The 19756-nt window shown below is 45.7% G+C and overlaps 2 protein-coding genes across 2 annotated transcripts in view; one reads left to right on the forward strand and one right to left on the reverse strand.

Annotated features, from left to right (window-relative positions):
* The first annotated feature begins 882 nt into the window (after positions 1-882).
* Positions 883-4537, forward strand: LOC119382413 (RING-box protein 1A). Its single transcript, XM_037650107.2, has 6 exons — positions 883-1186; positions 1262-1289; positions 1352-1402; positions 1464-1534; positions 1604-1689; positions 4448-4537. The coding sequence occupies exons 1-6, from the start codon at positions 1085-1087 to the stop codon at positions 4458-4460; spliced, it is 351 nt and encodes a 116-aa protein (XP_037506035.1). The 5' UTR covers positions 883-1084; the 3' UTR covers positions 4461-4537.
* A 120-nt stretch (positions 4538-4657) lies between these two features.
* The window catches only part of LOC119382412 (ankyrin repeat domain-containing protein 50-like), a 191069-nt gene continuing 175970 nt past the window's right edge, over positions 4658-19756 (reverse strand). Inside the window, 2 exon segments of the mRNA XM_037650105.2 lie at positions 4658-7735; positions 7738-7921. Of these exon segments, the coding sequence (XP_037506033.1) occupies positions 7182-7735; positions 7738-7921 (738 nt within the window). The 3' untranslated portion in view covers positions 4658-7181.

Consider the following 19756-nt stretch of genomic DNA (forward strand, 5'->3'; position numbering starts at 1 on the left):
GCATGCATGTTATTCGCTGGTATACATGCTAAAACGCTACTTACGTGTCCTTCATTTTGTGTAACCATCGATACAGTCGCAATAAAATAATTTATTGCTGCAAGTTTGTGTGATCAGCGTTGTCATTTCGCTCGGCCTGTATGCGGCAGCACTGCCCTACTAAAGTAAGTATACAAGATACTTGTGAATACCTAATGAGTAATTGACTACAGTGTACATTACGGAAACGAGAAAAATTCAGGTAGGGTGGAAAGGGGGCTGCCGGAGCGAGCGTGGGGCAGCGGCGACGCAGAAGCAGACGACGACGGCATCGTCTGCTATGCGGAACGCCAGCCGCCATATCAAAGTGCCCTTGTGCGTTTCAAACATATTTCATTTTATAAACAGCTATAAAATCTACAAACAATATTCGTAGTTCTTAAAACTAAATTGCATGTGAAAAAAAATAAAAGCTTTTTCTGTTGAGAGCAAAATAACATTTTTCATTGTTTTTGCAACTACCGTTAGAATCCAGACGGCGCTACCATCGCGTCCAAATTCGTCCCCATTGGCTCTATGGACATGTCACTCGCTTGGTCCGGCGCAGCAGCGGCGCGGCGCGGGAGTTCACGGCAAAAGGCCCCACGCACGCGGGTAACGCGGGAGCCGGCGCTTTGACACTCCCCCTATTCTAGGTCACTCTATTGTATGAAAATCTATGCAGTATATTAACTCTATGCCTGTGCAATGCCTCTGGCCTGTGATAGAGGGACTTTAGACTCGACCCTCACGCCGCCGCCGGTCGAATAAAAGCCATTAAAAGCATAAACTTGTTCCGTCACCTGGCGACTGTTGCGAGAAACTCGAGAGAATCGGCGACGCGCTTGCGGCGTTCGTTTGACTATGGGTGTTCTCTGGTTTGACCACCTCTGACCACCTCTCATTCTGCCGCCGCACGATCTATTCTAGGCCCTAGCTGCTCGAGCTGCAGCAGCTTCCGTCGTGTTCCGGCCATTCTGCGCTGGGCACCTCTGGACCATTTCGTGCAGCTGTACCTTTGTTTCCAGTCGTACGTTATCCTACATTGGTTTTGCTAGTCTGAAAGATGGCCATGGAAGTGGACGACGATTTGGACGTGGACCAGTCTGAACAGCCAAGTTCCACTAGCTCTGCTAGGGGAGACAAAAAACGCTTTGAAGTCAAGAAAGTGAGTCGGCATTTCCTTGCTTAGCTTGTTTTACTTTTAAAGTCTTCCTAAAATTCTATTCTTCTTCTTTTTCAGTGGAACGCAGTTGCGCTATGGGCCTGGGGTAAGCTTTTGACCGTGTCGGTAAATGGCAGGTTGCTTCATACAAGCGCTTCTTATTCGCAGACATCGTCGTGGACAACTGCGCAATCTGCAGGAACCACATCATGGATCTGTGTAAGTGTCAAAGCTGCCCGCACATGTTGCTTCCGCTCACGCGTCTGCCGATTCTTACCAGGTATCGAATGCCAGGCTAATCAGGCTTCAGCAACCAGCGAGGAATGCACCGTAGCCTGGGGTGTATGCAATGTAAGCAGTTCTTCTGTGGTCACAACGCGATAATTTTACGAAGGTGGACATCTGTCATTTCCATTTCAGCACGCTTTCCACTTCCACTGCATCTCCCGGTGGCTGAAGACGCGCCAAGTTTGTCCGCTTGACAACAGGGAATGGGAATTCCAGAAGTAAGGCCTTTTTTTTCTTCTTTCTTTCATTGTGTGTGTGTAAAGCACCGGCTGTCAGCGTTCTAGTAATTTTTAACCACCATGGAAACGCTTGCAGTGATGTTGTTTACAGGATGGGGCTAATTGCGTGCGTGTTCAGGCGTAATCATTGCCACTGCAGTACCAATACAATTTATACCCACAATTTATACCCACAACTCCTGCAAGTCCTCTGAAGGCCAGTTGCTATTAACCGTATCGACACCTTGAATGAGCCTACATCGCCAATGCAGTAAGATTGCTTTGGCTGAGCTTATCCTTGCCAATGCTCGGTTGTATAGCTGCATAGATCGCAGTGCAGTGTTGGGGCCTTCATTTATTGCATTCCTTGTTTTGCTGCAGTGCTTGATATTACTGGAGATGCACTCACAGAGAGCAGGCTCTCTGTAGCCCCTGTGTCATCATGAATAACAGAAGCTTTCAGAGACTCTGTGTGTGCAAGTCTCCTTTCCTAAATGTGTCCATTGAAAAGTAGCATTTTGCAAGATCACACGCATGAACTGTGCGAAACCTCTATCTGTGGCATCACGTTTTCTTGAATTTTGTGTAATTTTGCATTTCAAAGCTTCTTTGCCTGTGTGAGGTCTATGCGATTGAAATAGTATACATTCATGTATGTTCCTAAACACTGAAGTTAGCACTTGTCCAGTACATTTCTTGTTCTCTTGTCTCCATCCTTCGCATGCCAGTTAGTTATTGTGTCAGTTGGTTGAAAATGCTTGAGAGTTATATTGGAGAAAAGGAAATCTTGGAAGCCGTGAAAAAAAAAAAAGCTAAATAAGGGCACTTGTCAGATAAATTGGTTAAGTGCATTATAGTGGCTAAACTTGTGCATTCTGACTTGCGCATGAACAGAGTCAGTTGCTGAGAGCAGCAAGAAGTGTGTACGCTATGGTGAATAAATTAATAAAATGTGGAGAATTGTTTGCTTAGTGACATTAGCTTGAGTTACTCATGTTTCCTCACTAGAGGTTGAAGGAGAGCACATGCAGTTAATTCCATTATGTGCACGTTCTTCTGACCCCTGTCTAATTGGTACATCAGTTGTGGTGGCTTAGCAGCTGTAGGGTTGCACCACTAAGCAAGGCTGGTTCCCAGCCACAGTGGCTGCATTTCAGTGGGGGCAAAATGCAAAAGCACTCTTGTGCAGTGCTCACACATTGAAATGATATAATGCTCATACTTTTGCTTCTACAGTTCATGCAATATGGGCATAATTTTGACACCTACATCAGAACCAACATTACCTTTAGCAGCCAGATTTATAGCAATATGACATAGTTATCTTGATCGCATACCGGTCATTATACAGTGGTCATGGATCCAGATGAGATATCAAAACTTTTGGCAGTGGTCGACCTTGCTCAAATAAACTACTAAAAGTTTTGATGTCGCGTTTCAATTCGTGGGCCATAGTTGGTTGCAACCTAAGAGGCTCCAGACTGCCTCCTCACCCCTGCAAGAAGCTGGCTTTTGTTCGAAGTACTCTCCCTGTAAACGTAAGTGCACCGCACTAGGCAAATCTGAAAATAAACGTTAATCATTTCTGCCTAAAACATTGTTTTTGGCAAAGTGCTGATGTCAATGTTTGATAAGATTTGTTGGGACACTCAAGTTTTCTGTCTAAAACCATTAACGCAAACGTTTTATCTGTATGTCGAAATGCATCTCTTACGTACTCGACATTTCGAAAATATAAGGGTGATTGGATAGAGTGTATATATTGCAATTATTTTTTGCTCTATGTAGAGCTTATATTTGTTCTTAGGTTGTAACAGACTAGATTTAAGTGCAATCCTACAGAATTAATGTGCTGTTCCCACTACGGAATGCTTCATAATATCATCAGGCCTTTGGCACATAAAGCCCCACAACTTTTTTTTTTTTACTCCACTGCACAGCATGCAACTTAACTTAGCACACCATACTGTGACCAGAAATAAAGGACCCAAATTAGAAGAATGTGTTGAGAACAATCAAAGGTGGCCAGAATCGTGGGCAACTAGCCCGCTAGAGTTTTTCAATGTTCAGCGGTGGTCAGGTTTCCAGGCCGCTATTCCATGTGGCAGCGCTGCCTGTGAACGTTATGATGACCGTATAACAGGGTTTGTGTATTTCTAAAGCACAAAGTACCTACATTTCTCTGCCTAAAAATGGAAAAAGTGGCATTATGGGTAGTAATGTCATTGAACTATTTCTTGGTGCTGCAAGAAGTCTCGCTAGCCTTCCACAGTGTTGCACCCGATGTATGAAACGGAGGTGATTTATAAGTGGCCATTTTGTGTGCACAGACTCGCTGCGGTTGTCTACTGGTTACGGTGCTTGACTGCCGACCCGAAGGTCGTGGGATCGAATCCCAGCTGCAGTGGCCGCATTTCAGTGGAGGCCAAACTGTTGTTGTTCGTATGTAGGTGCACGTCAAAGAACCCCAGGTTGTTGAAATCTCCGGAGCCCTTCACTACGGTCCCTCACAATCGTATAGTGGCTTTGGGACGTAAAGCCCCAACAATTTTGTGTGCATGATAACTGCAAAAATAATGTTATCCAATTATTAATTTAGTAAAAATGATTAGTAGCAGCTACTGTTAACATTGCCAGTGCATGAATCCTTTTCAGAAACCTCGTCTTTCAGCTTGTATGGGTGTCCACCAAAGTTTAGTAAATTCATTGGTGGGAAGGAGGCAATCATTTAATGGCATGGCTTTGTTTCCTTGCACAGGTATGGGCACTGAATGACCGGGCTTCAAGACTTCAAAATTCAAGCAGTGTATGTTTTGCTGAACTTCAATAAAACATTCTCATTCTTTTTCATTGATAAAAGCATGCTATCAAATCTCATTGCATCTGCATAAATTTTTCTAAAAGGGTACACTGTTTCTAATGTCTTCAGCGTTGACCTGCGGCACAAAAAAAACTTGCTCAAGTAACTTTCTTACAAGCATTTTTATTTCTCAAAACTAAGTCCGCTGCACAAGCAATGTTTTAAAACCTGGGCTACATGAAAGCTTTTCACATGCACCCATTCAACAATGAAAGCACAAAGCTACGAGAGCAAGCATTTGCTCATAACAATGTGATACCCAGCTGGAGTGCAATCCACCATCTTTCTGCGTTCCCACAAACATAGTCTTACCTTTACTCCTATTGGGACACTTCAGGCTGTTCTTCAGGCTATTACTAGGCGATTACTGCAACCTCAAAGTCTAAAAGCCATTTTTCCAGCAGACTCGATTCACTGGTGGAGTCCCACGATTGTCGCATCAACACGGGGCAACGTGGGCCGTCTGCAAAAATAAAACTCGCAGCTCGGTGTAACTTGCAATACCTCTGGCAACAGAAACTTGTATTGCCCAATCTCTATTTGGTCCAAACTATTGCTTGGTTCTGTACAACTGCCTGGAGACATCTTTCCACTGCTGCTTCAATGACCATGTAGGAGAGCTGACTAGACGCATCACGCAACGATTATTCTGCCATGCACAGAGCAGATTGGCTCAACACACAATGTACTTTGCAGTGCTTGTCCAATGACTTGCGTGCATAGGGTGATAAATTCAGGGCGTCTAAGGTACTTAATACTGTCCGTGAGTCATTTATCAAACGTGCCTTGCCTTGAGCCAACATGGGAGAAAGTGCTTGCCCAAGTGTACAACCCAAATTCCCATTACAGCATTGTGACTAGGTCTTGCATTGTTCAGTCAAGCTACCCATTTGTGGTTAAGACTGAAAAAAGTTGTTTGACGTATGTTTGTCAATATTGCTGTTCACGAATCTCAATTTACAAACATTGCATGATCCCTGCCAGCATCCTTTAATGTTCTCAGAGCTCATAATTTGATTTGATGAAAATATGCACATAAATAATTTGTTCATGAGGCTGTTTTTAACGATATAGAATCTTGCATGAAAAAATTGCCATATTAATTCTAACTGCTAGTTATATAATACCTGGTCTTCCAATTTCATGAAACACGGCAAGCACAGAAAGATACCACCTACATGCAATTCTTAACCCTCTCACTGCCGGGCGCAATGCAGTAGGATGTTCTTCAGGATATGTAAACATTTTTATTGCAGATTATCTCGTCAAATAAAAAGTAGCACTCATTACAAGCAAATTAAGGATTACAAGAAAATTACAAATAATGAACTAATTAGCGATCAATTTAGAGCTGCTAACTAATTATCCATTTTATTCAGAGTCTGATCAAGAGCTCCTGAATTTCTTCTGTCAAATAATGCGCACACGCCATGGCTGTGCTGCTGAGACACGAGTCGACGCAGGTGTGCAAGCATGTAAAAAAATTTTGTACTTGCTTATGTGTTCCCTCCATAGACGCCCACTTTATTTTCTTTACCAAGAGTTGTCTCGCGAGAGGCAGGGAGTGATTTAAAGAGGCAAAACGAGTACACTCGGGATTGGCAGTGAAAGGGTTAAAGCATTGCTCCCACTTGGTGGCTGCATGAGAATGGCTTTCCCAGCCACAAGAACCTGCTTCAGTTCACAAAATAATGGTGCACTAAGTAAAACACCCTTCATGGAAAATCTATACAGCAACAAAATAGTGTGCAACCCTGCTTAAGAGATAGTTGAGTGCAAATGAAGGCGTTGTAAACGAGAAGAGCACCCAGCATGTGAAATATATTTGCAAAGGGGCCATATGCAATGATTACATATCATAGCTCTTTCCGTCATTATTCACTTTGAATAAGCATTGAAGCAATTTCTATGTGCTCTGACTGAATTGGGATGCAGTAGTGCTGGCACAATATTTCCAACGTTAAACGATGGTCCAACAAGACCTCAAACCAAGGACAAGATAATTTGAAGCCCCAAAGTGCAGAGTCCCTTAAATAGCTTTTTCAAGATGCAGAAGCTGGTCCAGTGGAGTGAGGGTCACATCAACGTGCAGTGTGTGCTCCCGCATTTGCACCACCAGCAAACTACTTACGGTCCTCCAGGCTTCAAAGAGTTGCAAAAAGAAAGGAACAATAAAAAGTATGTATGCACTCCTTCAAGAAAGGCCTGGGTGATGAGGTCTCTGAGGAGACGTTCAACGATCCACGCCTGCTCATGCGGAGGAACAACCGCTCACTATATATTAAGATTACAGCGCAAGCTCAAAGGGCAAGGTGATATCCAACCTGTTCAGGAAACCTTGGCAAAGCAACAAAGTGCAACTTCATGACAGATCATAAAGCAAGAGTGTTCTGGGGCCCTCAAAGAAGCACCGGCGCAAACAAACTTGAAATAAAGGCACCGAGCGCACATTTCCATGGGAAAGAACTATGGTGGGCTACACCCAAAGCTGTTGCAGCAGAGCCCTGCAGCGATTCGTACACTACATGTGCCACAGAGAACAGGCTGTTGACCCTTAATCCTGACAAGACACACTGCATACCACCTCTGCGCCTACTGCACTGCCGTGCAGAATAATAATGCATTTTGCGAGTTACAGGGGTGTCTCTTTCTTCACTGAAAGCCCCTTCACTCCCTCCCTGTAGTTGACTACCTTGCTGTGCAGTTGATCGGACACGCAACGCTTGTTTCCTTTGCAGTTGGGATTGGTAACAATGCCATTGCGCCTTGGCCGTGCATCCGCGGCAGGAAGATCTGGCAGTGGGCGCGGAGGCACAACTGCCGCTGGCAGCCAGTTGCAGCTCTGAGGACTGGACGGCGCGCGACCCTCACTGTTGAGGGGAGAAAGGAGCCGGCTTGCACGGTGCCGCGAACGTGTGCACTGCTGGATTTGCTGGGTGAAGCTGAGGCTGGCTGCTCCAGGCTCTGCGACAGCAGTAACATTGCGTTGGGAGCGAGCCGTCGAGTCAGTCCGGTTGCTAGACGATTTGGAGTCTGAGCGGGTGGATGCAAGAGAGCGGCGTTTGTCGCTGGTAGATTCAGGAGACTCTGGGCAGAAGAGAGGGGCAGCACACGGTGCAGTGGACGCTGCAGAGGCGAGTGACGACGTGCTGACAGACCCCAGGGCCGCGCTGAGCGGCCCAAACTTTCTTCAAGCAGTCGGACAACATTGAGGTGCCCTGCCTTGGTCGCAACGCGCAGCGGAGATCGGCCACACTGGTCGGCGTGGGAAGGATCAGCCCCATGCTCAAGCAAGGCACGCACGACCGCTTCGTGGCCTTCCTGAGAGGCAATGCCCAAGGCTGTGGCACCTTCCACACAGATGTGGTCAACCTGCAAAAACAATGATGGCACGCTGTCTGGCTCTTGTTGCTAAAGGGGCTTGAGGGAATAGCAGTGAGGCAGTTGGACTCTGTGAGGGGCACCACAACTTACGAGTACACTAGGTCACATGCCAACTCTGCAACACGGTACCATTGAGTTGCAGCATCTGCAGCAGGGGTAGCTTTGTTTCCGGTAGTTTAGTCAGGCTTTAGAGCCATTGCCATGTTTCTACAAAACAGCTCTGCTCAAATAGTCGGCAGCCCAACAGCGCCGTGCGGATGCTGGTGGACGCAAAATTGGCCCTGTTAGCTTGCCATGAATCTTTGCCACATTGGGCCTAAGTCAGACTCCTCAGTGTTTTTAGAATTTCTGGTTACAAGAGACACGTTTCCCAGCTTTCCTGAGTGTCTCTTGTGACGAGGTTTTGCTGTACCATCTCTTTTTAGGTCCTGTTCTCTGTAGCAGATAGCAGCATCACAAAGCTGCTGTACAATGCCATGCCCTAAAATTTTCACGAACTGGCCTTGACAAGGAGCAATGGAACACTGCTGCCATGATTAACAAAAACAGCATTGAAATAGCAATCAATGCTAACAAACAAAAAAGGGAGTGGTTGTATGCATAGCTAGCGTGGCATACTGCAGAGGCACCAAGGGACCTCGTTAGCAAATCAACATGTTCAATAAATGCACTGCACAGTGGCTGAACTTGTGAGACTCGTTCCACCAGGTCGGAGTAACTACATGTGCACGGTTACCTTTATTATCAAAGTGCCTGCATTCTTTTCCACTATTGCTAGTTTTCAAGGGACCCTGAAATGGTTTGGCAATCTTGTGAAAGTGCATTGAGCTGGTAAAAATCCTAAGGATCATGAGCAGGCCAATTTAAGCTCTCTGCATAAACTGTACAAATTAATGCAAGACTTTATTAAACATGCAAATTGCTACAGATCACAGTTGCATAGCCGAATGAGTTTTCAACTTCCCACTTCTATTCCACGTAGCATTGTTCCATGATATGTAGCACTAGGGGCGCAATCTTGTACACGTTCTGTAACAACGGAACGCAACGTCACGACATGAGAGAACGAGAGGGAGCAATCAGCCAGCGAGCTGAGGGAATTCAGATCTGTTTTTCAACACATGAAGGAATATAGTAATATAACTAAATATCAATATTTTTGAGGCATTGTTTTTCAAAGCTCGAAATTGAAGAGCACAATATCTTTATCAATTTATTTGTGTTAATGCCTTGATTGGGTGCTAGGTAGTGTCATGATCTCACGAGACGTTTGTTGGGGGGAAGGGGGGGCTGATTGCCATTTTCGAAAACTATCGGTGGGGGACTGGTTTAAGCCAGGCACAAAGCAGGCAGGCTAATTCGATTCTCTTGCCCGAGCGCTCACGTTTCCATCCAATTCAAGTCGTCTGGAGACCATTGTATATCCGTTCTATCGGACGGAGCCGTGTCTCCTTCCATTTTGTCCCCATTCTTTGCCTAGCAGACGACAAAATGATTCACACCACTGCCATTTCCGGTAACTGTTCTCACATATGACTGTCAGACACGCCTCGAACAATCCCATGCAACGCAATAGAACGTTCTATTGCAGAACGTCCACAAGATTGCACCCTAGCGCAAGCAACCTATCTGATCAGTTATGCCCAGTCTAGATCACTGAATCTGCAGTGGACAGCGAGCATTGTCTGCCTGTGTTTCAAAGTGCCCTGTGTTGACGTGAGCTGTGCGACAGTGTTTATCTAGAGGTTTTTTTTCCTCCGACACCATGAATTGCTCTATCTGCATTGTGTGTTGCAAATCTAGCAATCGGTGACTTGTAAAGCTGCAACATCGTCTAAGGCACGTAAGGTGACTGGCGAGCGAAGTCGCTTCAGCCAGTCGCTGCAGTGAGCGTCCGGCTCTCGCTATCTGACTAATGCCAGGATCCACACGTCTGTGGCTGTAACTTCACCCCTGAAGACACGACCACACTGCCCGAGTTTGAGCTTATTGGTGATGTTCTCAAATACTACTTGTTGTTCGTAAACATACTTGGTGTTTGCAGAGTGTCAGCGTACAAGAGAATAAAATAGGAACGGCTGGTAGTCTTGCAAGACCTGGCGAAGCACATCTCAACCACTCCACCATCCGCTTCGTATGCGTTGGCTGACGGCGCGCCGCCGATGTTGATTGCGAAGACCGTGGGGAGGGTAGCGCATCTCAACCTGTCAAGTGCACCGCCAGTGACGGCTGCACCTTTGGCGAGTTAAGAAGGAAAGACAATGCTATCAAGGAGGGTACCTTGACACAAGGAGCGTTGCTTAATTTATGGTGCGAATGATTTGATGATGCTGTAGCCTAAGCGCTTGCAAAACGGTCCCTCTAACAGTCGAACCTTAACCCCGATTTAACAATCCAGATTTTCATTCTCTACCTACACTGCAACACACAAAAAAGGCAAGATAGGAAATCTGTTGCACGGTAAAAGCGTCATACCTTATTTAGATTTATCTGTATTCTCACACAACTATGATCAATGCTATTTAAGGCCAACTCCGGCGATTTTTCAAGGTCAATGGATCTCAATAAAATTCGCTCGGTATGTTCCTTTTCACGTTCCCATTATTTATGCCAAATTACAAGCTGGAGAGATACGCAGATTCATTACAAATGAATTTTACTGATTGCCCCGACTCTTCCCACCTCGCTTCCCAGGATGATTGGCAACATTGTGCGCATGACATCATTTTTGGCAAAGCCGATGTGACGGAACCGAGGGCCCACTAGAGCGTCTGCTATCTGCAAGCAACAATCGCGTGTGTTTGGCCAGCGCTTCATTGGCTGGGCATGTGAATTTCAGTTCCTTGTGGCAAGTGGTGTTGTATTGTGGGCTGCACGCGATTCCCCGTTGGCAGTCGCGAAACACTCGCACCTAACGATCACCCTGCATCTTTATATTAGAGTGTTTTAGCTAGCAATGCCGGTTTACCACACGGAAAGTGTGGTAATGCCATACCGGCTAAAGAATGCACATGCGTGAACATTACCGTACGGAAACACTTTCCATAACATATACAGGGTGCACCGGGCCTATCGGTATACGGTGAGCTGCGCATCGTGCGAAACAACGTAGCCTAATCTAGAAACGTTGGTGCGAAAGGTGGCGCGTACTTGCCTTATATTAAATTCCTTCGGCCCTGCCAACGCGATGCTGAACACGCTATTGCCAAATTTATGCACTCTTCCCACAGCAATATTAAGAAGCATTAGTTAGTCTGCAAACTACTCAGCGATAGCACTTTACCCGATCGCGGCCACACAAACTTGAGCCGCCTGGACAGGTGGCGCCATGTGGCAGTGGAATGTGCAACCAGACAAGCAAAGAATTAAACAGGTGTGTTCCACTTCATCGAAGAGGAATGGTGATTTTAGTTGGCCTCCAAATGCGTCGGAATCGCAGCTGTCATTTTCCGACAGCTCCGAGGAGCTTGCACAGGTAGCACGGTCAGTCACACACAAGATATATTTCCAAGGGAGTCACCTTTCCCCTGAGCATCTGCTCTTCGCCGCTTTCGCAGCTTTCATACTACGCGCTGGTGGGACCGGCATGCCTTGCATGATTTCCGGTTTTTACCAAATTATACGTCATGCGAAGACAGTATGCTCGGTTGGGTTTCGGTGTTGCGCTTTTTTGCTTATTTAAAATTATTCTCCAATTTGCCAAGTATTTCTGCTATCGGGCCCGTGACAGGAGCGTCTCAGGAACATAAAAGCACCATTACTTTGACATGGCCAAAAAATCGCCGGAGTTGGCCTTTAATCGCCGGGTAGGCCCTATACTTTCCATGTTTAAGGCTTCTTTAAGACCCATTTTTTCTGAAACAACCATATGTAAAGTGTTCAGGTTTGTTTCATTTTATTCATCGGCGTCTCTTCTTGCAATGGAACTACAATTAAAATTGTATTTCAAGCGTTGTCAATTTCGCATTTTTTTTAGCAAGGCAAGTGGATTTTTGTCATTATTTTTTAAATAAAACTGCCAAACAAACGATAGCTATTCTGCATTCGTACATCATTCCAGTTCAGTAGCTTTGAATTGATGCTTGGTTTATTCTCGTAAGAAATCTTCCTTCCATTTATTCAAGTTATTTTGATTACGGGGCAAATGTAACAATAAAACTGACTTTGAGATATTGAGAGTTAATGAGGAAAAACAAGCTCACTTCATGTTTTGTTCAAAAAGAAGATGTACTGAACAATTTAATTAATAGCAACCTGCCATACAGTAATCACACGAATGAGCTTTTCGCTGGCTTGTTTTGTCATATCTTCTGTCTCTCTATTGGCCAAATACTACCGATGGCGGTCGATCTCACATCTCACCCAACCATATCAAAGTGTGGCGTCTCAGTCATATGCCAAACAGCCTTGAGAACGTTTACTTGGGCCATGTAGGCCTTTTTGAAAGTTGGAACTGTTTCAAAGATGGCAGTTCTGAGGGTTTCCATTCCAAGGAACACAATCCATTGTGTTCTCTACAAGTGCCATGGTTCCTACGCATTCTGTGCAGACGCAGTTACTCGTAATCCCGGTTTGTAGAAGCTCCACATCAATAAAAGTGCAGCCATTGTCACTACTGGTAACGTTTTGTCCTTGCGGCGACACGGAATGAGGACAAAGCTTACTTGCTGACAATGCTCACTTGAGTACTCCCGGTCTCGTTTCTGTTAGTAGCCGAAGTGAGTCCATTTTCAATTATGCTGTGCTTTACTAAACAGTTTCCTTGATTTGTCAACACAAAAATATACTTTGCCGCCACAACACAATCAACAAAAGCGCAACTAAACTCAAAATAAATGCACAGAACTGAGTCTTCATGCGCATCTCACACAAACAAGGCAAGTGGACTCAGTAAATGCCACATGTCTTCAGTAAACTGCACCATGTGCATTTAAGTAATTGGATTACTTTTTAAAAGCCTGCTAAGCTCAGAGAAACTACCAGTTTCGACCTTTGAAAAATTAAATTGAGGCAGAAAGCTCAGGCTGTGCACAGTCTGAGAAAAGGGGGCTTGGCTGCTCGTCAGTTGGTCTCGAAAACCTGGCCCTTTTGGCTCAATCAAGACGCGCAAAAATGTGTGGGGCACTAGATATTGTTAACGAAGGCCTTATCATTCCAAACAAGCAAAGAACCAAAATGAGATTTGTTTTTTTTATTTTACCCTACCCAGTGTCCTTAAGAATGCATGTTTTACGGCATCACACATGCTTCGTGCTTATTTTTTCCCTCTGAATGGCTTGTGCTTCCACTGTCATTCGAATACATCACGTCACAGCGCACTTTCAACCATGTATAGCATATATTTCTTTTTTAGGCGAAACTGGCTATGAGTTACAGACTTGGGTGGCATCACACGCTAAAAAACCAGCACCGGCAAGTGTACAGAAATGCAGCCTCCAAAGGTGTGCCAGTCACATGCGTATTTATAAGCGCCATTTTCCAATAACTGATGCTCTCGCAATCGTGCGCTTGTCGGCCGCTTCTGATATGGCAACGTGGTAGACTTTTATAGTCATTTCGTGTTGCCACACTTGATTGCCTGGATCTGACCATCATTGTTGTCAGTAGCACCTGAAATGTTGCACTGCTCAGCTGTGGCAAGAAACAGTTAGGAGGGAGCATCGTGCAATGTAAGAGAAAAAAAAAGAACGAAAAGTAGCAGGCCAGGCCCCCATTTTTCTGAGAGGGCTCCTTTTGTACTGGACACCATATGTCATATTTAACCCTGTAATGCCCCCTTACACAATGCTCTGATAAGGAGCCTGTGAACTGAAGAAAACAGTGCATTCTGAATTATCAGAAGAAGGTCTTCTAAGCAATCAGTGGTTCTGGTTTAAGCTAAGAGTTGTATCGGAGCATAACTTTACTTGGGCCTGTCAGAATAATTAATGAAGATTACAGCACAAGCCACTTAAAAAGGTAGCTGCAGTTGTGAATATCCACGTTATAAGTGGTATCCAATATAACTAAAATAACATTTTTCAAAGGCTGTGCAAAACATGACGAACAGGTAGCTGCGCGATTCTGGCAATCGAGGCATGCGACTCTAGTGTAAATCTGCATGCGCTTAAATTTACAAATACTGAACGGTTATGTCCGCCGACCAGTGGTGCCGGCATAACGAACACAGCAAAAAAAGAGGTGCCGTAGCAGAAAGTTGTTGACTAACTTATCAGAGATCCTTGTTTATGCAGACTTCACAGTGGTACCACAATGCACAGAAACTATAGACCGTGTTCACAGGACGAGGAGGAGTGGTCTGGCAACTCGCGTTTTTCTCCTTTCTGGTGTGTGGAAACTTTCTGTTGTGTGGAAACTTTCTGTTGTGTGGAAATGGCTCAAAGTGAACATGCCGGTATGCGCAAAACGCCTCAAAGTGCATGTGGCCATGCAAAGGCGAGTTATTGCACATTTGTCCAAGCCAGTGGGTTGCCAGATTAGAGACAGTGCCGCCTGCTAAGCAACATGGCGGCGCCCACGAGAAAATCATCTATACATCAGACAGCAAGTGAAATTGTGCTAGCTTTGATTTTCTGGGCGCGTGCGCAATGTCGAAAACAGTGACGACCACGAATCATCACTTGCGCGCTGCACGTGCACGTCATTGCATTTGGAAGGCGCCCCTTCCAAATGCAACAAGTGTAAAACGTTTTGCTGACTCGACAACAAACCGGAACTTCGATCAACCGCGGCCACTACCGACAAGGCAGCTAGTGCTCATTAGGCCTAGCGTGCGGGTTGCAACTTGGCATGCCGTCGCGGAAAGTTTGTGAATGACAACATGGAGATCGGGCGTAGAAGGTATCGCACTCGTGAGCCAAACAAAGGGCAGCACGTGTGAAACAAAGTTTCAGTTCGCGGTCGGCAGAACAGCCATGGCAACCACCTAGGAAAAGCCATCCAGGCTTGTAAGTCCGCTAGCTGGTGGCAGAGGCGAAAGCTTGATCGCATCTTAAGTGTTTCATTACCACGCCTATTGAAATCGATCACCAGTGATCGATGCTTTGAATCGCTGATTTTAGAATGCTGGATTTGTTAATTGTGTACCTAGCACCTCCTGGTGGTTAGTCCAGCCACAGCACTTTCAGAAACAGTTGAATTTTCTCACTTTGGCAACATAGTGATTTTTGACAGACCTTTGCGCAAACCAATGTGTGCATGTTGTTGGGAAAGTGGGCATGGCTGACGCACTTGAGAGAAATGCGTGACGATCGTGGTTATGCCTCAGTAACATTAAAGTTCTGTAATCAAATGAGCCCTTGCAAGTCAAATATCACATTATGGTGTCAGCTTCGCAATCTGACTGTGTTGAGCGGTACTAATTGCCCGAAATTTACACCAGCTATTCACTAGAGAGCTGCGGTCTAGAGTGAGGGAAGCTTTATTCTAACCAAACTTATTTCCGCCGCATGTACAGTCTCGCTCAATGTGATTTGCAACACTGGATCGCGTGGCCTCACAAATTCAAAGATTGCGCATGGCTTCAACTTGCCTCTATTTCCACAACTAAATGACATTTTCTTATTTGGTATCATCCCCAAGTTAGGGAGCAGCGTTTGGTTGTAGAAATAAGGAACAGTGGAAGCCTTGGGTGATCTTAACGCTCGTGAGGCCACGTGCTCCCATGTTGCAAGTCATATTGAGAACAACGGTACAACATGTAGAGGTGGGTTTTTCAGCCAGTTTCCAGCAGTTTCGGTTTCGCTTCTTTTGTTAAAACTGACAGGGTGCCACATCCGGTGTCGCTAGTCACTCCCATGGCGTTGTCGTCACGCCATGGGAGTGACTATCTTGCAGCAGCACCTGAATTGAGTGACAAGGAAACGAGCTTTGAGCCCGAGGATGACAGCACCTCAGCTTCAAGCTCCAATGGCGACGATGTTTTGCATCGGCCTGGGATAACCACAGTCGTCCAGGGGTTAGTTTCGTTTACAGCCTCAAGTGGTCTCCTCCGCCGCGCGTGCTGTCAAATATTCTTTCGGAAAAGCAGCGAAGACGAAGAAGTGACAAGTGAGCGTGGACCCGAGTGCACGCCCGCATTCCATTTTTTTTAGCTTTTCTACTCAACGTCAATAAACAAGACGTTCTCTACTTCGGCTCCGCTTCCTGGTTTTCAACAGTACGGTGCCGTGACCAGGATAAGAACAGTTGAAGACCCCTGACGATGAAGCGAGCTACGTGAAGAGGACGGCCAATCGACGCGATCAACGCGACGATGCTGGGAGAAAAACGAAGAACGATCTACATCATCACGAGCCCTTCGATTCCCGGCGTGACGACATGGAAAGGCTACGACGGAAACGTGCTACCGTTCGAGCTTCGGTCACCAGGATCATCAACGACATGACGACTCTTATGCGGATGGCACCAACGCCAACTGGTGAGCTAACCGATCATCTTAATCTATTGAAGATAAAGGAAACGATGCTCACGGACCTTGACAACCAAACAGAAGAGCATGTCACGGACGATAACCTTGAGGATGAGATTAACAGCGTTGGGCAATATCAAGATTCTATCGTCCTTGCAATGTCCCACGCTGAACGCATTTTATCCTCTCCTCAAGCTGTAGCTACGAACGCATCTCACGATGATTCTCATCAGGCACGTACGCAGATTAAGCTGCCTAAGCTCGATCTACCGAAGTTTCATGGTGACCCAATTCAATGGCCTGAGTTTTGGGATCAGTTTGAGTCCACTATTCATCAGAACCGCCATCTCGCAGACGTGGACAAATTAAAATACCTCCGGAGCTACCTGTCGGGTAAAGCGGAAGGTGTCATCAGCGGCCTGGCCACAACTAACGAAAGTTATAGCACAGCTACACATCTTCTCAAAGAAAGATTCGGCCATAAGTCGCTGATTGTTAACGACCACATGCGCCGCCTTCTAAACCTACGTAAAGTCCGTTCGGGTGAAGAATTAGAAGGGCTTCAAAGGTTGTATGAAGAGGTCCAAACCCGCATGAGATCCCTTCATAACCTTGGTGTCGAAGACAAAGAATATGGAATACTACTAAAGACGGTTATAATACAGAATCTTCCGCAAGAAATGGTGCTCCGTTATACTCAGCGCACCTTGTCTCCGACAAACACAAGCGGTACTAGTAGCCAAACATGAATTGTCTACTCTTCTAGACTTCTTGAGCCTTGAAGTAAGAAGCCGGGAACAGGCTTTACTGATGACTGTTGACCAAAGAGAACGAGTCCTAACCACAAAACGACAATCTGCTGAACATACACAAGGTTCTGCATCTACGTTAACAGTAAAGCTAGTTCCAGAGAGTTGCATACTATGCGGCAACAAAGGTAACTCGGTGGGTGCCTGCCCAGCTGAGCTCCCCTTAGACGAGAAAAAGGAGAAACTGCGCAAGTTACGGTGCTGCTTCCGATGCGCTAGACAATTTCACAGGGCAAAAGAATGCAGGAGCTGGAAGAGATTGAGCTGCGCGAAATGCAAGGAACAACACATCACAACGATGTGCGAACCCATCATGGAAACAGAAGAATACAGAAACGCAGACAACTGTTTCCAGCTCGTCAACAGACTCGATAAAAAGCACAGTTCTTCAGACCACTAAAGTTTGGGCTCAGGGCACTGGAAGGAAACACCTCGTAAGAATGTCGATTGATGGGGGCAGCGAACGCAGCTTCGTTACGGAAGACTTGTCTAGGAAGCTGAAAGCCACTGTGTTAGCCGAAGAGACGCTCGCCATCTCGGGATTTGGAAGCACTTCCACTCCTCGCAAATATTATCGGAGAGTACGACTCACACTGCATAGTCAGTACGACTCAAACTCACTTGAAATAGAAGCCATAGAAGTTCCTGAAATATGCAACGACTTGTCAGCATTGGAAAAGACAGGTGTACTTGATAAGATCAACGACAAGGACTTGCGTTTGGCTGACGCCACCGTACTGCACGTCTCGCCTGAGCCTGGAATATGCGTACTTATAGGACCAGACTATTACTGGCAGGTTGTCAGCGGAAAAATTCGGTGACTGGATGACTCCTTGACTGCAATAATAAGTATGATGGGATGGACACTTCACGGAGGTACCAGAAGTCTACCTAAGTTCAACAAGCCAGGAACAGTAAGGAACTTCAATATATGCCTAACGAAAACCAACATTTTTAAGCAACTGAGGCGTGTTTGGGAAGTAGAACATCTAGGACTGGCCAACGAAGATAGACTTTCGGAAAGTGACAAATACGACTCCGTTGAACCATCTCTTAAAACCACTGGACATTACCAAGTTCGACTGCCTGGACACCCCAGCGATTGTTCCAAGGTTAAAGACAACCGGGGTACAACTTTCGAGAGGTTGGAGTCTCTGCAGAAAAAGATACGTCGAGATCCAGAGCTTCAGAAAGAAAATAACTAGTTGATAAGCACCTCGTGCCAAGCACCGAGCAAAGCATCCCAAGAGACGGAGTCGTCACGCGAAATACTTCAGCGAAGGTGGAAACACAGTGAACGAGTTCTAAGCGATCTCGGTAGCCGGTGGCGACGAGAGCACTTCCAAGAGCTTCGCTCCATTTACGTCAATAAGAATAGAGGCAAAGAATCAATGAGGATTGGAGACATCAAATTAAAGGACTCGACAAGACAACTGCGGAAGGTGGAAGAGTCGCACAAGTATTTACGGACAGCGACGGTAAAGTGTGTTGATGCACCGTGCACACTTCTACAGGCACCACGTTGCGGAGACCGGTACAGATGTTGTACCGCCAGGAATGTGCTGGAAAAGATGCGACAATCGACTTGAAGGAAGCAAACCCGAGCAAAGTGTTCGTTCGGGAGCTGTTAAATATTCTTTCGGAAGAACAGCGAAGACAAAGAAGTAACAAGTGAGCGTGGACCCGAGCGCACGCCCACATTCCATTTTTTTTTAGTTTTTCTACTCAGCGTCAATAAACAAGACATTCTCTACTTCAGCTCCACTTCCTGGTTTTCAACACATGCGTAGCTGCCGACCTTTCCGCAGAATCTGAGAGCTACTCTAGTTATGTGCAAGGTCCACACGTCGCTCGGGCATGAAGTGCTGGCACTGGCTGCATGCTTCTGTTCACACCAAGAAGGCCGCCCGGAACAAGTCTCGGCCCTGCACTATGGAGCGCTGCGACACATTTTACAACCACGCGCGGTTTCGTTCCTTTTTTTACGGTGGAGGTGACCAACACAATCTGCAAGAATACAAATAAATATGCTTGGTGGCATATCTCGAAATGCCAACCTATGCCAACCTATGCGGTGAGAGGCAGCTTATAGAAAGAGGTGACGCCAGAAGAACTGGTGAAGTTCACTGGACTTCTTATTTACACAGGCAATCTTAACATCCCAGACATCTATAATGGAACACCAGCGGGCTTTTTTAAAAAAAACTTACATTTTGTGCAGAAAGTCCACGAGTGTGTCTCACTGAAACCAGGAGATGCTTCACCGCATGGCACAAGCAATGAAGCAGTACCCCGTTTCAGGTTTTTTTTATGTATGTCCTTAGCAGCATTGTATAGAGATTTTATTATTTTTTATACTATTCCTGGATCGTGTAACTCCGAAATGTAAATTCTGAATTTTTTTGTTTTGAATGATTTTGTATACTGCCACGTGCGTTTCTTATTATCACTTTCCCTGTATTCGGTTTTCGCCCACAAAGACCGTCAGCAACGCTCAGCGCGAACCGTGCCTCATTGTTTGAGAAGCTTCGCGATTATTGTAGATCGTCTTGTTAACATTGCGTGCAAGATGCAAACACTCAAGCTTATTTTAGACCTTGCGCG

Source organism: Rhipicephalus sanguineus, chromosome 2 (genome assembly GCF_013339695.2).
Source record: "Rhipicephalus sanguineus isolate Rsan-2018 chromosome 2, BIME_Rsan_1.4, whole genome shotgun sequence".
Lineage (NCBI taxonomy): Eukaryota > Metazoa > Arthropoda > Arachnida > Ixodida > Ixodidae > Rhipicephalus > Rhipicephalus sanguineus.